This window comes from Pan paniscus, chromosome 9 (genome assembly GCF_029289425.2).
Source record: "Pan paniscus chromosome 9, NHGRI_mPanPan1-v2.0_pri, whole genome shotgun sequence".
In the NCBI taxonomy this organism is placed as follows: domain Eukaryota; kingdom Metazoa; phylum Chordata; class Mammalia; order Primates; family Hominidae; genus Pan; species Pan paniscus.
In genome coordinates, this window is record NC_073258.2 from 61,307,475 (window position 1) to 61,325,212 (window position 17,738).

General features: G+C 40.0%; 1 protein-coding gene across 3 annotated transcripts; it reads right to left on the reverse strand.

The window, feature by feature from the left end:
- Nucleotides 1-565: 565 nt before the first annotated feature.
- MS4A6A (membrane spanning 4-domains A6A) lies at nt 566-12,318 on the reverse strand. 3 transcript variants are annotated; one of them, XM_034932699.4, is made up of 7 exons: nt 12,123-12,318; nt 10,568-10,728; nt 8,818-8,952; nt 7,222-7,278; nt 4,363-4,569; nt 1,986-2,087; nt 566-1,211 (listed from the first exon to the last, which is right to left on the reverse strand). In XM_034932699.4, exons 1-7 carry the CDS (start codon nt 12,190-12,192, stop codon nt 1,116-1,118), a joined length of 828 nt encoding a protein of 275 aa, XP_034788590.2. In that variant the 5' UTR covers nt 12,193-12,318; the 3' UTR covers nt 566-1,115. The 3 variants fall into 3 exon arrangements, with proteins under 3 accessions (XP_034788590.2, XP_034788593.1, XP_034788592.2); XM_034932702.4 differs by having other exon boundaries at nt 4,464-4,569; nt 12,123-12,269; XM_034932701.4 differs by lacking the exon at nt 8,818-8,952 and having other exon boundaries at nt 12,123-12,265.
- Between the last annotated feature and the right edge of the window lie 5,420 nt (nt 12,319-17,738).

Genomic DNA, 17,738 nt, shown 5'->3' on the forward strand with positions numbered 1-17,738 from the left:
GTATCCAATAAGTGTCAATAAAAGTTGAATGTCCACAGTAGGTAAATAAATAAAAGAAATGGTGTGTGTCAGTGGGGGGTGCAACGGACAGGGAGAAGACATAATGAACGAGAGTTTGAAGATAAAGCTAAAATCAAAGAATCTGACAGTCCAGTTTCAGCTTGGAAAAAAAACAGCAGAAAAGCTGAGTATCAGGATATCTGATACAGTGGGTATGACCCCTGCTACAGTGGGTAAAAGCAAGAGAAACATGACCGGTTCTTTCAACGAAATGGAGCTCATGTAAAATTGAAATACTTTTCTACGTGTGTGTGTGTGTCCACACATGCTGAAACTTAATATTTACACACAAACAATTGGTCTTTCTTGCAATAAGAAAATAAGTATGAACTGGTCAATGCTTCATAAAAAATGAGTATTCCTGGTTAGCTTTTGTTTGCTCATTAGTTTTGTTTTAATATTTGATGGGGAGAAAATGGAGTTCCAATTTGGGTTTATGTCTGTCATTGTTGACTTATTCTGTGTTTAAGGGAAAAAACAACAAAATGAGTGTTAAAACAAAATATGCACTCAAAAATTTTATTTTGAAGCCAGCTACTTTCATATACCCTGAGACTTCATTATATGGGGCTTGCCTTTATGCACTAATGAGTTAAAATACATAGGATAAAACACTAGCACCTGTATAAAAAAGTCTGAGCACCACAACAAATCAGTTAACTCCTGTTGACAATTAAGGGGTACAATAAAAAGTTGTGTCCTTTGCTTCACTGTGATCCATTGAATGATCATTCTGTCTAGTTTTCTGGGAAACATTTTCTAGGAAATGTTTCTGGGAATGATCATTCTGCCTGGTTTTCTGGAAATTCAGACTATTTGGCTAGTCTAGTAAATGGTAATTTACAGCCCCGTGCTTTTGCTGAAGTCAATGTCAGGCAAATCAAGAGATCCCCAATGAACACATATCTTAAATGACAGTGAAATAATGTTTTTTTTAATGTTCATTACTTTAAAAGCTTACATTTAGGAAACTCAAGCTTTGCTTTTCTATAATGGTTAACTTTTCCATATTATCATAAGAATCAACTTTCTGATTAATATTTCTCCCTTTTTTCTTAAGAAGTCAATAGTTCTTCATATCCACGGTCCTGAGTCATTTTTGAGGACATGCCAGAATTACCGATGTAACTGTGAGGCAGGAAAAGTACACTCTAGAAGAAACAAAATATGTTAGGTCTTCAGACTTCAATCAGGTTCAAGATAGATGTGTATATGCCATTTTTCCAACTGTATACAGAGAATTCTTAGCTAATCCAAGATAAGTAGAGCATATCACCAGGTTCTTCAAATAATTGCAATTTATCACCCTAGTATTCATTCTACACTCTATAATACAATTTTGGATAAATCAAGGCTTTTTAATTCAGTTAAATAAAGCCATAAGTCCACAGGGGTTTGATTCAACAATACATTTTTAATATAGCTTTAAAAAGGCAAAAGAATTTTAAGATCACCAGGGGCAAATGCAGAGCATAAGACATTCACTGGATCCAGTTACGTGTGTAAATGCCCTTTACCAAGTCAATACTATTAAAGAGACTAGTGGTTGTGGCAGAAATTGTTTCTGCTTAGAAGGGAGGCAAGCCAGGTTCTAGTGTCCTCAGCAAAGGCACAAACTCATAGCATAATGCCAGCCCAGTCATTTAACTTCCCAGAATCTCATTCCCTTCGCTGACAAAATGGGAAGATTGAACCAGTTGATTTCTCATGATTAACTATTTTCATATCCAGTGAATTTTCAGCTTGTCAGCTACTCAATTGCCATCTGCCTTTCTTCTCTGTCTTCCATCACAATGCAAATGCCCTCCCATGTGTATCTCGTTATTGGCTGGTTGTTCCTTCTACCACTCTTGGTGACATACTCTACACAGTGCAGGGATAAGATACACTAGGCAAGGTTAAGTGAAGCCGGCCAGCAAACTCACCCCAGGGAAGTCAGAGTAAGCCTGTTTCCACCGCAGCACAGCAGTGAGCACAGCTAGGCAGAATTCCAGCAGAGTGCAAATCAACATCAGAGAGAGAGTTCCCTGAAAGTCAAGAAATAAAAGATTGATGTTGCTTAGGTCAGCTGAAGCCTTCATGCCTAGTTGAGAGGTGACCATAGAGATGAAGACCACCTCAACCATTAGAGAATGAAGAAAGGACACCATCAGGAAGATAAAACTGCTCCTCCCACACCTCACAATTGTCTTAATTCAACACCTTAACTCATTTCCTTGAGAGGAGAAAGGGAGATGAATAGTAACTAAATCAACTAATCTACTTCATACACTTATTTCTTACTTCTTTGAGACATCCATAGTTCTGATGACATTGTTCACTCGATAAGAAAGCAGAATGGCGTAATAACTCCCAGGACTGAGAATCAGCAGCTCCGTTCCAGTCTCACCTTTACTGCTTAGTAGCTGTGTAAGCCTGGACAAGTCTCTCTCTTTCTCTAGCTCCTGTTTCCTCATGTATCAAACATGCATACTAACATTTCTTTCTCAGAGATTTGTAAGGATCAAGGACTTGACTGTGCAAGTCCTTTGTAAAATTTAGTATTGACATCCCTGTCTATGTATCTGAACCCCTTTGGATTTCTTCTTGATTTTTGTTGTTGTTTCTTTATTGTTTTTTCTTTTTTTTCTTTTTTTTTGGGGGGGTGACTGTAAGGCTTAGAAAAAAACAGTGAAGGTAGTAAACTGTCAGAGTTGCTAATCACCAACACCAACTCACAAGGATGAATTCTACCATTTCTGTCCTGAGACATTCTTTGTGCAGAACTGGCCATCTGATAATAAACGGAGATAATTTGATCACATGAAACTTTGGTTTGTGGTATTTACACACAGTTAAAGAGAAGACATAACTTTTTCCATTACTGGAAATTGTTCCAGCAAGCAAACTCGACAGAATCTCTCTTATTTCCAATGTAAAATCGTCCCATCATGAATTTATACTTTATCACTACCAAATTTCTCTGAAATTTCTCTTCAGAATTTTTCCCAAGGTGGAATTGGCTGTGCCAGGTGTTAATCTGTGCCAATTATTGTCAGCCTCATTTACTTGTACTTTTTTTCATTATACCATTACCTTGGGAGCAAGGCCCTCTTTATAATGAGTGCTATACAAACATGACTTTGACCAGAACTTTCTATCTGTCCATCTTCCAGCTGAGTTCTTGGCTTATCTTGTTTTCATGATTGCAGGACAACAAATATTCTGCAATCTCTTTATTCTTTTTTTTTTTTTTTTTTTTGAGACGGAGTCTCGCTCTGTCACCCAGGCTGGAGTGCAGTGGCGTGATCTCAGCTCACTGCAACCTCCGCCACCTCCCAGGCTCAGGTAATTCTCTGCCTCAGCCTCCCAAGTAGCTGGGATTACGGCTGCCCGCCACCACACCCGGCTAGTTTTTGTACTTTTAGTAGAGATGGGGTTTCACCGTCGTGGCCAGGCTCATCTTGAACACCTGACCTCGTGATCCATGCACCACGGCCTCCCAAAATGCTTGTATTATAAGCGTGAGCCACTGACCCAGCCATCTCTTTACTCTTATGTTGCCTGTTTTTCTCTCAATGTGTTGCTGACCATGCACATGCCCCTTAATCTTTCAACTTCAGACATATTATTTCTGTTAGCCAAACTTCATTATTTTTCTTCTTCCAAAGAGATAGAATTCTCCTGCAATCATTCTCAATTACACTCTCCATCTCCCTATATTTCTTATCTCCTGATTTAATATATCACACTTCTTTCAGCTATAACAAAAAGCAACAATAATGTTGCATTCTCACCTGATCAGTATTATTCATTATTGTGATCATTAGAAGAAGAAGCCCTTATCTTCTAATCCCATATTTCCTATCCTCTTTTTCTTAGTACTGAATCTGATGTCTTCTCAAACCAAATTAACTCCTTACCCATGCACACATACTGTTTCCTTGTTGGCCTATTCTGGTCTCCTGGGTCTTTCTGCTCTGTTTCCATTCTTAATTCACCACTCCATGTACCAAGATTCTCATTTTGATAAACTCATAATTTATGCCTCCAAAATTGGATTAGTTTGATAACTAAGAACCTCTACAAACAGTAAGTTTTAGTTTTTCATCATCAACCTTATTTAACATTTTCAATTCCACTCTATTAGTATGTAATCCCCTTAATCTCATCCCTGTAGTCCCCTTTGATTTACATAAACCTGGCTTTCCCCCAGATGCCCAAACAAGAACCAATAGAGAGATTTTCAAAAGAAAGAATAACAAGAAATCAAGGCTTTTGAATACCTCATAAGATTAGAACATCCCATCTAAAAATACTTACAGCCAGACTGGCTTTGGCTGTATAGCAGTCCGTGGTATAAAGTGAATCATAATAGTAAGAAACATAACTTCTTGTTGGTATATTATTTTTGTCCAACTCACACTGCAGTGAGGCAGGATTTAAGGTGGCCAGTTTGACAGACAGGATAATGAAACCCACCAGGGCAGACAGAGCACTCAGAATGCTTCCAACCAGGCTGCTATGCACCTGAAAGAGAAATGCTGGGTAAGGATCATTGCTAATGACTCATGAATCTCTTATACGTCTTTGCCATTAAATTGTAAGTTATTCCCTTATCTGTCCCCTCAGGAGGTCTGGGATTGATCATTTATTGCTGTATGCCTCTCCAGTGTCCAGCAAAAATCTCTCAATCTCCAGGGTAAATCTTGGCTGAATGAATGACTATACGAACTGGTTCACCTTAAGCAGGACCTCAGTGGTGTGGTAGAGAATGTTACTCTCCTAAATTCTTTCCCCAGGACAGATAGCAGGGCTTTCATGAGGCTTTACCTGCAACATTACCAAGAGAGCGTGACCCAAAGCGAAGGTGGCAACGTACCAGATGCAGTTTCTCTCTCGCTCAACTCAAAAACCCCTGGTGGAAGCATCAGCCACATGGAAAAGATAGATCATGTATTAGCATGGTGCAAAAGTAATAGTGGTTTTTGCCATAAAACCACAATTATGTTTGCACCAACCTAATAGCTCACTCTTGCCTGCCCATTGCTTCTCTCAAAAGCACACCTCTCAAAGATGAGTGAGGGGGTGGTTCTGAGTCTCAGTCAGGCCCTGGAACCTGGGCAGGCATATGATTGGCCACACTGAGTGCAGTATGGGGTGGCTGTGGGCAGAGGTCTAGGTGCAGGCCCAAGGATGGTGTAATGTGTGGGAGGCAGTGGGAAGTACGAGAAAAAGGTCTGAACTGGAGGTCAGAATATTGAGGTCACAGTACTAGACTTGCCTTGGTTTATTCCCTTGGGTAATCAGTTCCTTGGTTTTATTTCCCACTCTGGTTCTCATTTATACATTTATGAAGTGAAGGGAATAGATAAACTGACCTCAGAAGTAACTTCTTTTGTACTCCAACTCACACAGAAAAGAGAATTGAGCTAAGAGTACTCTGAAAGCTATAGTTACAAGTAGGTAGGCTCCAGGGCACACCCCACAGTGGTACAGTAGAATGTTACGTAATCCCACATGGGCACTTCTTCTTTTAGGAACTCACCAGTTGATGCTCTGGGACCCCAATTTCCCAACATAATGACTGAAGTGTACACTCCTCGGCCTCCTAGTAGCCAGTAGTAGTCTTGATGCCTAGAGTCTATATTTCTTAGAATAAGCTAGATTTGTCTTGAGATGGCACTCTTCTTCAGTCTCAAAAAGGGCTGGTGCAATGTGTGACAAGAGTAGAACTCACTAAAGCCTCGATGTCTCTTGTAAGTCTGAGCCCACCCCGAGACCACATCCTGCATCCTTGAGCTTCCTGCATGTTCACTGTGGGACTGTTCTCTGGAGTAACAGGCCCATATATTTCCTCCTAAAAGTTTGAAAGCGCTACCCTTGTGCCAAGCTACTCAGTATGGTTGCCAATAGCCACATAGACTATCTGTATTTAAAGTAAAATTAAGAGAAATTTTTATGCAGTTGCACTATCTATATTTCACATCATCGATAGCCACATGTGACTGCCATATTGTACAGTACAGCTGTAGTGCATTTCCATCATCATAGAAAGTTACATTTCATTTCTATCATCATAGAAAGTTACATTTCATTTCCATCCTCAAAGAAAGTTAAATTAAACAGCACAGATCTAGTTAGTAGTTCCAAGTCTAACTGAGGGTTCCAAATAATAATCTCTAAATACCGATGAGAAAAAGAATTGGCATTTTTCTGGACACCGTTTCTCACTTCCTTGCTGGCTTTGGGAGATTTTTGTAGCCAGAGCTTCCAAATTGAGTCTCGGTGCAATTGCATGGTATGACATTCTCTCACATAATCTCCAACATCAACCCCTTGAGGGATAATGGATTGAGCGAAGACTTAATGAAACTTTAAAGACAAGAGAAGATTCTCCCTATAATCCAGGCTTTGTCTCCCTGCCACTTCCAACTCTAGTTTTTGCTGGAATAAGGGATAAAGATGGGTAAAGCTTTGTTTTTTATTGTTGTTGTTTTGTTTTTTTGTTAGCCAATACAAATGACTAAGGACAACTTTTTAGGGTGCAAGAATTTATACTCAAACAAAATAAAAGTATTATACTTCTGGTGAGATAGATGAAAGGATACAGTCAGCCAGCACTACCCAAAACTATTGAAGTCCTCAAGGAAAAGGAAAATCTGAGAAAGTCTAAAGGAACCTGAGGAGACATCAAGCCTAAATGTAATGTAGTATACTGTAGTAGCCTCTGTGTCTACTTTGGATACCTCACATGAACAACACTTTGACTCATTTTTTTTTCAAGGGTTGTAACACCTGGGCTTAAAGAATGGACCCCAACCAATAGACTGCTTTATAACACTGTCAGCTTCCTTGCCACTGAAAACCTGAATTTGAAGGCCAGTTATCACCGAAAGAACATCATAAACAGGCACAATTTCTCTGTGATAGATTCTTCGGCATGGGCAGAGGGAATATTATAATCCCCTGAATGCAGACTTTGATGTAGGGTACAATAATTGGAGAAATGTGCTCTGAACAAGGATACAGAGGATCCAGGCCCGGCTCCTAATTCTAACAACAACCAGCTGCTCTGGAACTGAGTTTTCAACTTTTCAAAGTAGAAAGACTAGCCTTAAAGAGTTCTGTCTAAGTTTTATTTTGATCCATTGGGTTGTGGGTTATAGCTCTCTTACTCACCAAAAGCTTGGTTAACCTTTTCTCTGTGGCGATTGATAGAGAGCCAGAGATGATAAACTAAGATAAAAGAGAAAATGGTCAGGTCAGGTTCCATGTATGGAGTAACTTCGACGTCACTATCACAATGTTTATAGACAACTCTCATGGGAAAATCCCTGAGAAACCAGTGATCAATGAGGTAAGTTCCATTTAAAGACATAGATTTGTCCCTTTGTCCATATAACATTCAGATAACATCAGAAAAAAAAAGATAGCAGAAATATATCCTAATAAACAAAAAATATCCCACTAAACAAAAAAAGATCTTAAAAGCCAGGAAATAATTTTTGTTTTTTTAATAAAATGAGACAGTTTTGGTGTAAGATGTTCTCTAGGGAAGGACATAAAAGCAATGGTTAAAAAAAAAAAGTAGTAATTTTACTGAGGAGAAATCTGGAAAATACTACCCCAACCACATAATCAAGGTTAATTGTGTCAGTGACATTATGTTGGTAGCATGACCCTTGATACGACTTGATGAAAATGCTGCTTTACCTCATCATCATCACCCAAAAATTCATCACCATACTCTAAACATCAAAAAAAGAATCAGACAAACCCAAATTTAGGAACATTCTATAAAATCTCAGCCAGCGCTACCCAAAACTATCAAAGTTCTCAAGGAAAAGGAAAATCTTAGACAGCCTAGAGGACCCTGAGGAGACATCATGACAAAATGTAATGTAGTGTAATGTAGTAGCTTGGCATGGATCTTGGAACAGAAAAAGGTCATTTGGGGAAAACCAATGAAATCCAAATCCAAGTGTAACTTTAGTTAATAAGACAAGAAAAATGGACAAGATACACAAAAAGGTGGACTTCTTGGTGCATCAAATACACAAATGTAAGAAAAACAAATAGCTACTGAATTGCAGGAAGTTGAAGGAAAAAACATCTATGAAAGGGAAACTTACCTATGAGAAAGCCTCCATCTTAGAGAAAGCAGTTCTCTGAGGAAAGGACTACTAAGTCCTTTTGAAACTCCAGACTTGCAGCTATTTCAGAGGAATTTCCTGTCAATCACTGGGCATAGATATCTGCTCAGCCTTACCTGGGAATCAGTCAATGCAGTAAAAGTATTTTCAAAATGCTCAGAGGTGTAAGTTCTCCTTCCTCCATGATCCCCACAAGCATTGGGGGAATAACAGTGTGGTTTCTCTGTGAGTGTGTGATGTCTTCCATTTATGCTCTTTTTTTTTTTTTGTATAAAATGTTCCTTCCCAACTTTATCCTAATTCATGGATTTTTTTTTTTGCCTAAACCTGGAGAGAAGTCACTAGCTTCATCATAGCTCAAGATGATAACGTGAAAAATAAGATGATCTTCAAAAGAAATGTTTATTTGAGTCTGATAAGAAACTGATCTAAAATCAGGCAACCCCTGTCATCCTACCCGACTCAATCCTCCCTGAACTATACACACAGGAGAACAAGATTCACCGTTGACTCCTTGCTCCTGGCAGATCAAACATAGCAAGGTGGCAGGTGGGAAGTCTAAGCTATTGGCATCTTACTCCCCTCTTTGCCCCATCCTGCCCTCCTCAGAAACTCTACTCACAAAAAAGGGTCCTATGAATGGGTAAGCAGAGTTCAACAGTGTAGAAGTCACTTGGGTAAAATTTGGAGAGAAGGAAGCAGATGCCAAAATGATCCCCAAGCTCAATACCATCATGCCACACAAGATCTGGATAGTCTGTGGGAAGAGAAAGCGAGATTGAGGATGAAAACCAGCATTTGTAAAGACAGGGCCTTTTTGCCGCTCCCATGGCACTAATGCATTATCGCCTTCTGCAAGATCCTAATGAGGATACAAACCCTGTGGAAACTCTGGAGTGAGAAATATGAAAAGACATCCTGGAGGGTGTGCAGCTCTGCCACAGAAGCCACAGTCTCAGGTGTCTGGCAGGTGCTCAGGAAGGCTTCTGCATTTCTGCCTCTCAGGCCCTGGTCTGCTCATGACACTTGCTTCCAGCTCACAGCAAGTGCTGGGATTTGCTTTCCCAGCTCTCAGGACCTCTAAGTCCATGACTAGTTAACTCTCTTTCTATCTCTGTGAAAACAGGGGGCACCTGAAAGCCCCCACATTCTCTGCAGCATTGGCAGTGCAGAAGGCCCTCCCCTCATCTCCCAGACTCCACTGGACATGGAGTTTGCCCCTTTGGTCACCTCCTTGGAAACTGCAGTTCACAACCCTATAGCTGAAGTTCTGGAAGCTCTTTTATTTTTAGCTTTTATTTTAAGTTCAAGGGTACAACTGCATGTCTGTTACATAGATAAACTTGTGTTATGGGGGTTTGCTGTACAGATTATTTCATCACCCAGGTATTAAGCCTAGTATCCATTAGTTATTTTTCCTGATCCTCTCTCTCCTCCCACCCTCCACCCTCTGAAAGACCTCAGTGTGCATTGTTCTGTTCTACGTGTCCATGTGTTCTCATCATTTAGAGGCCATTCCCCTTAGCAGACTAACACAGGGACAGAAACCAAATACTGCATGTTCTCATGTATAACTGAAGCTCTGTCTTAGGAGGTAGTTTTCCTTCCTGGCATCCACCTCAGAGATTCACAGCTCTATTATCATTTACCAAAAAGTTTTCTAGACCTTATGTCACATGAGCCTCATAGAAACCCATGTGATTGTACATGAGGCAAGGAAACCAGTCCCACCAGGTCCTGAAATCCAGTCAAACAGAGTGCCTCACCTCAGATCACATAAGTGCAGAGGCAAGTCTAGAAACCAAAACTCTGTGTTTCCCTCCCAATCCAAGATAGATCCCTTCTTTCTCTCCTCCCTTCATGCAATACAGCTTCTTTAATAAATTCTGGGTGAGAGGAGAAACAGACAAACAAAAGGTGAATATCATTTCCATTCTCAAAAACGTTAGGAGAAAAGAGGAAAATGAGTTGTATATTTCCTCTAATTTGCAGTGAGGGAAAAATTATTTGCAAAAAGTCAGTGTGGATTATTAAGCATGCAATTGTGAAATATATACACATACACACAATATGTCATTATTTACCACCATTACTTTTGTAAAAGAAAATATAGAAAAGCACTGTATTGTAAAAATACAAAGACAACAATAGAAAATCAATTCCTCATATTCAGAATAAGGGAAAATATATTTTTAAGACAACCTCTTGCGGAAAAGTTCTGGGACAGTTTTCTCCAAGTGGCTTCTACCCTAAAGTCCCTCTGGCAAAACTTTAGGGTCTCCACACTCACGACAGATGTCCAGAACCAAGACATACATCATCTCTTGGCACTTCCCCCAACCCCTCTCCAACACGTTCTGAATTAGATTTACCCCAATAACTTTGATTTCTGTGTGTAGATGTTTCTTCAGGCTATCCTGCCCCTGGTTGGTGGGTTCAGATTTCTCTGCTTGGGAGAAGTTGATGACATTTGATGGGAGCACTATGATGGTCTCATTGGGAACAGGTTGTGATGTCATGATGGTGTTGCCAACTATGTAAGAAAAAATAGATTTAGCTCTTAAAAAGTACAGAGCTCCCAGGTTCTGGCTCCAAAAACAGTAACTCAGTCTTTGCCAATTAGTCCAGGCTTGGCCTGTCCGTTAGAGAAAGAAACTGATAGTATGGAACAGTGAAAACCACACAATCTTGGTTTCATGAGGATTTTTCCATAATGTTTGACACAGTCCATTATAGATAATAAACACATCACAGGGTGGCAGCAACATGAATCTTGAGAGGTCTCAATGTCCAGAGGCAAATGGTCACACAAAATTTGCAATATGCAACAACCTCCCTTTCCCCTAGTCCTACCGACAACAACTGTATTGCCATATATTTGATGAGTTTTCAGACTAATAAATGAACTCTGCTTACTTATTTCTTGTTTAATAATACTATTTATTAGCACTCAGATATGTTTATCATATTTTACTAGACACATTCTTAATTTTTACCCTGCAGTGCTTTTAATCCTTACAACAGCTCTGCATGTTAGTAAGTTAGTAAAAACATGAAATAAATAAGAAAATGCAAAATAAAGTTTAAGTTATGAATGCAAATAATATACCTGTTGCATATATGTGTGGCCCAGAGTTAATGCTGAAGAAATATTTGCAGTTACCCTTATTGTTCACCCTGGTTCACACAGCTGGGAAGCTGTAAAACCAGTCTTGGATCTCAGCTTTCCTGGAGTCTGAAGCCTTTGCATAAATCTCTAGATCATTCTACCTCTTCCTAATTTCCCACCTGGCATTGCCAGCCTGTGTCTGGGTTTACTCAGGCTAGAGAAACAGCTGCATGCAGTGGTATGAGAACAAGTCTTGGACTCATAACACATAGGCTCGCGTCCTTGGTCCTCCCCACTTTTTAGCATAAAGACCAAGTAGGTTGTGGTATTTGTTGCTAAGCTCAGCTTGGATCCCTTTTCACGGCACCATTCTCAGTGCAGAGACTGCCCAGTTTACAAATGGTCTAAACACATTTGAAGAGACAAGAGCTCTGCTCCCATTAATTACACAACCTTAGGTAAGTGACTCACTGAGTTTATGCAATTAGAATACAGCAGACACAGAGTTAAAAACAGATACTCCTTCCATTTGCCCACTCTATTTCCAAAAGGCCCTAGTGTCTCTTAACTGCTGTCAAGGAGTTTCAAGTTAAATTACTCCTCTAATGAGGTCACGGCAAGGGAATGGTGAGATGAGAAAAGTCTTCCAGCATTACCTACCTGTGCCCGTTGGTTCCAGCTGAGTCCTCAGAAGCTCCCAAGAGGTTTTAACTCTGGTTTCTCAGTCCCATCAACGGTTTCTACTTACCTTCATCTTCTGAAAGTCATCAGCCCTTCCTTATTCCAGTGTTTAGAGCTATACAGGATGTGATACTTACAGATTGGAGATTTGTGAAATGTTCCTGCACTTCCTTTCCTGTAAACTTCTAGCAACTTCAGAAAAACCATGAAAAGAGCCAACTAATAATTGTGAGAGTTCAGGAGTCATGGAGCCTTATGTGTGAATTGCCACTTCGAGACATACAAGTTCCCTGTTGTTAGGCAAGTCTGTTCTTGGAGCTTCAGTTTTCTAATCTGTTAAATAGAGGAGCAATACCAACACTGGAGAATTGTCATAAAGATGAGCAAAAATATTTATAAAAAGCCTATGCTGCTTTGAAGCTTTCAATAACATGTAACTAATAACAGTAATAGTGCTAGTAATCATAATATAGAGAAAGAACAATATTCCATTGTCTATAACTAACCATAATAATAATAATAATAGCAATAATGACTACACTGCTTTAAAGGAACATTCATTAATATATAGCTAATAGTAATATAGAACATAAAAAAAACTTTTAAAAAATTGTTTTTTATATATATAGTTTGTTTGTTTGTTTTGTTTTATCTTGCTTTTCTAATTCCCCAAGTCTTGGCAGGCTGAAAGCAACCTTTCAATACTGATTGCCCAACTGCTGCCTACCCTCAAGTTATCTTCCTCCTCTGGCTGCTCTTTTTCTCTAACAACAGATCTTTGCCCTCCAGAAAGGTTGGGCCCCTCCAGGGAAGCATTGAAATATTGAAACGGAGAAGGAACAAATGGGAAAGATTCAGCAGGACCTAAATGAATTCAGTAAACTCATATGCAGGCTGGTTTTGTGAGGACAGAGGCACTGTGCCCTTTCAAAACCTTGGGTGGCATTCTTTGGAAGCTGACTTCAATGTATCAGGCAAGGAAACCAGAGCCAGTCAGGGCAATGGCAAAGCCCCACCCTGCAAGCTTCCTTCCTCCTTTCCTTGGGGGAGCTTCCAGAATGAACCCAGAAACACAACCTGAACCATCACCATCACCACAGAGGGCCATGGATTCTGCACTTAATTCCACACATTAACTCTCCTGTTGAAGAAAGGAGTTAAGAAGCACCATTTAGAAGGCTGGATTAGTTCTCAGCGTCTGAATGACACAGACATTATGAAATGTAATTGGCTTGTCTTAAGTTCTAACAATAAATCTGAGAGGAGGAATGGACTCACACAGAAAGCCTGGGGAGAGGGTCAGAGTCACCTCCAACCTCGCTCACCCAAGCTCCTGGCGCCCCTTCCTCTTTCGCAAAGTGCCGTCTGTGTTTCCAATGGGTGCCCTGCATCTTTGTCACCCTCACAGCATCTGTGAAACAGTGGAATGCAGCTCTCCTCCTGAGCTTTGATTAAAAAGGAGCCCAGTCTCTTTGGTCTCTTCAGGAGCAATCACACCCCCTTTCCCTTCAGGGGAATGTGCTAATAAACCAGTTAAAGTTGCCTACCTAAGCAAAGGCTCCCTCTCCAGTCTGTTTTCCTCTCTGTGCTATTTAATTTAAAATCATTTCTGAGTTTTAAGGATTATGTAAGACAACACATGTAAGGTGCCTAGCACAGAACCCTTCGGAATGATGGCCTAAAAGTGGTCTGCTGACTGTCTTCCCCACCCCCCAATCCTCCCCCCTCTTTTTTTTCCATTTTGGCTTTAGTAAGCTTCAAACAAGTCTCCTTTCTCTTGTCTTTCAGCTTACACTCATTCAGCCTTTTACATTCCCAGTTTTTTCCAAAGTCTGGATTCTACCAACCTAACTACAAGGGAGAAGACTGATATATCAATAACACATTCTGATTAATGATTTGGGACAGGTTTCTCAAACAAGCTACTAATCCCACTTTGGACTGGGTAATTCTTTATAGTAGGTGGCTATCCTGCACACTGTAGGATGCTTAGCAGACTCCCTGGCCTATGCCAGCACAATCCCACCCTACGTGTAACAACCAGAAACAGTATCTGATATTGTCAAATGTCTCCTGATGGAGGGAGAACAAAATCCCCTCACATTCATGTTGAGAACTACTGACCTAGGAGCAAAAGGGTTTTTGTGTGTTCTGTGTAAAGGCAGGTGTGCTGGAAACAAAACAATATTTTCTTTAAATCAATTTCTCAACTTTCATTTTTAAACTTTTAAATTGTGGTACAAAACACATATAATTCATTATTTTAACCACTTTTTAGTGTACAGACCACTAGTATTAATTTTGTTCACATTGTTGTGTAACAGACCTCTAGAACTTTTTCATCTTGCAGAACTGAAACTCTATACCCATTGAACAACCACCCCTTTCCTTCCTATTCCTAGCCCCTAGTAACCACCATCCTACTTTCTGTTCCATGTTTGCTCTGTCTCTAAGGGAGGAGACCACCCCTCATATTGTCTTATGCACAGTTTCTGCCTCCAAAGAAAGAAGAAGTAAAAACTAAAAGGCAGAAATGAAATCTACAGGCAGACAGCCCTGCGCTGCACCTTGGGCCTCGTTAAAGATTGACCCCTGACCTAACCGGTTATGTTATCTATAGATTCCAGACATTGTATGGAAAAGCACTGTGAAAATCCCTGTCCTGTTCTGTTCTGTTCTGATTACTGGTGCATGCAGCCCCCAGTCACATACCCCCTGCTTGCTCAATCGATCAAGACCCTCTCACGGGGACCCCCTTAGAGTTGTAGGCCCTTAAAAGGGACAGGAATTGCTCACTTGGGGAGCTCGGTTTTTAGAGATGTGAGTCTTGCCAAAGCTCCTGGCCGAATAAAGCCCTTCCTTCTTTAACTCGGTGTCTGAGGGGTTTTGTCTGTGGCTTGTCCTGCTACATTTCTTGGTTCCCTGACCAGGAAACAAGGTGATTAATGGATGGTCGAGACAGCTCCTTAGGTGGCTTAGGCCTGCCCTGTGGAGCATACCTGAGGGGGACTCCAGCCAGCTTGAGTGAAGCAGATCCTGAGAGCACTCCCAGGTAGGCAATTGCCCCAGTCAGAGCAGTGCACAGCAGGCCCTTGTGGAGGATCAATGCAGTGGCTGAACACCATGAAGGAACTGGCACTTGGAGTCCGGACATCTAAAACTTGGTAAGACTGGTCTTTAAAACTTGCCTACTCCATTTAAGTGGAAGCATGGCCTGATCACCCATGGTGTGCCTGTACCAGCACTTTGGTTTTTGTTTTTGACTTGACTTGGATTGCTTGATACTTTGGTTTTGGTTTTGACCTGGCTTGGATTTCCTGACACTCTGATTTTGGTTTTGATTCTGGTTTGGTGTAAACTGCAAAAGTGTGTGTGTGCCCTTTTTACCCATTTTTGTTTTGCAATGTGAGCATGGTGTTTTGTCTTCGGGAAGCATGGGTCAGGCACAAAGTAAGACCACTAGGAGCTATGTTGAAAAATTTCAAGAAAGGATTTAAGGGAGATTACAGTGTTACTATGACACCAGGAAAAATTAGAACTTTGTGTGAAATAGACTGGCCAGTATTAGAGGTGGGTTGGCCATCAGAAGGAAGCCTGGACAGGTCCCTTGTTTCAAAGGTGTGGCACAAGGTAACTTGTAAGCCAGGGCACCCAGACCAGTTCCCGTATATAGACACTTGGTTACAGCTGGTTTTAGACCCCACCCACTCACAGTGGTTGAGAGAACAGCAGCATAAGCAGCTGGCAGAGGCAAGGAAAGACCAGCAGAGAGAGAGAGAGGAAGAGACAGAGAGACAAAGAGGGAGTCAAGGAGAGAGAGAGAGAAAGAAAGAGGCAGACAGAGAGAGAGAAAGATACAGAGGCAAAAGGAAAGTCAAAGAGAAAGACACAGAAAGTCAAAGACAGAAAGAAAGAGATATACAAGTAGTTAAGAAAAAAACAGTGCACCCTATTCCTTTAAAAGACAGGGTAAATTTAAAACCTACAATTGATAATTGAAGGTCTTCTCTGTGACCCTACAACACTCCAATACCACCTTGCTGTAAGTGTAAACAAGTGCGTAGCCTGAAAGCACTGAGGCCACTGACAACCTGTAGACTTCCTATCAAAAATCTTTAACCTAGTAATCTGCGGATGGCACAAATGCATTCACTCTGTAGCGGCAACTGCTTTGCTAACAGAAGAAAGTAGAAAAATAACTTTTAGAGGAAACCTCATTGTGAGCACACCTCACCAGTTCAGAAGTATCCTAAGGGGGGAAAAAAAAAAGATGATTTAACACTAACCACTAAAAATTCCCTTAACCCAGCAGGTTTCCTAACAGGGGATCTAAATCTTAATTGCCATACAAAGGTCTGATCAGACCTAGGAGGAACTCCCTTCAGGACTGGATGATAGACGGTTCCTCCCGGGTAATGGAAGGAAAAGAAAAAGCCGTCTATACCAGTTCTAAGTTAATTTGGACTAAACAAAGTCTTACTAATAGCAAAGGATAATTGAAATCCCAAACGTACAAGGTTTTCAACAAAAGTAAAATTTGCTCAAAGTTAACAGTGTAACATGTATAATAGTAACTTCTAATCTTGTGGCCTTAGACAGTCTAATCCACAGACATAAAGGAAGTTTGCTTTGGAAAAGAATGGTTATCCCCCCAAAAAAAGGGGGAAAAAGGGGGGGCAGAATTTATGTAAAAAGAATCTTATATAGTAAATTCTTGTCCTGAAATAAATTAACTGGTTGTTTAAAGAAAGAAATGTTTGTAATAAGTCAGAAAGTTGAGGCATGTTGAAGAATTGTCTACAAAAGTCATGAAAAAGAAAAAAAAGTTATTAAAAAAGAATTTATGCAAGAAATGTGGTATAATTTAAAAGTAACTAGGCCTCCTGAATGTAAAACTACTGAGAAAATAGTTTATGTGCAAGGTGTGTAAGAAAAGTAAAATACACCTCTGGTAAAAGCATTATAAGGAGGCATAAGAATGTGGATTTTTACCTACATTAAAAGATTTTAAAAATTGTTTTGAAGGTTTAAGCAAGTTTTAAAACGTCAATTGTAAAGGAAATTCTGTGTGTAAACATATTGGCTAAAGTTAAAGGGGTATCATCCAGTTTTTCTGTGAACTGAACATTAAAATAAAAACACAATGGGTTTCTCTTAAAGCATTAACCTGCTCTTTAACAAAGATTATAAAAGGTTAAAAAGAGTCTATAAAAATCTTACCTTATGATCTGACATTAAAAATTAAATAAATATGCCTACTAAGTTTTATTAAAACTAAGTTTAACATTAATAGCACACTAATATAAGGGTGACATTTAGCTTATCTGGTATAAAAATCATACAGGAAGCGTCAAATATAAAAAGCTGTTTGGCTTCTTTGGTCTAAAAACTAATAAAAAATAGGTGCTAAAGGAAATTTCTCAGTAGAAAGGCACCAAGGACTATAAAGTCCACTGCTGACATCCCCACATTTAAAACAAAAGGTCAATTTCTTAAAAATTATATACTTGGTTTATCTCCCACTTTCCTTTCCCTCAAAACTAAAAGTCTTTTAACACATGTGCCACCCCTACAATTTCTGGTAAACCAGCACCAGTCTGAAGATTACATTCTCATCAAAAAGTGAAAAAAAAAGAGGAAATTCGAGCCAGCCTAGGAAGGACCCTACCCTGTGCTGCTAACCACCGAGACTGCTGTTTGTACAGTGGAAAAAGGATGGACTCATCACACCAGTCAAGAAAGCTCCACCCCCT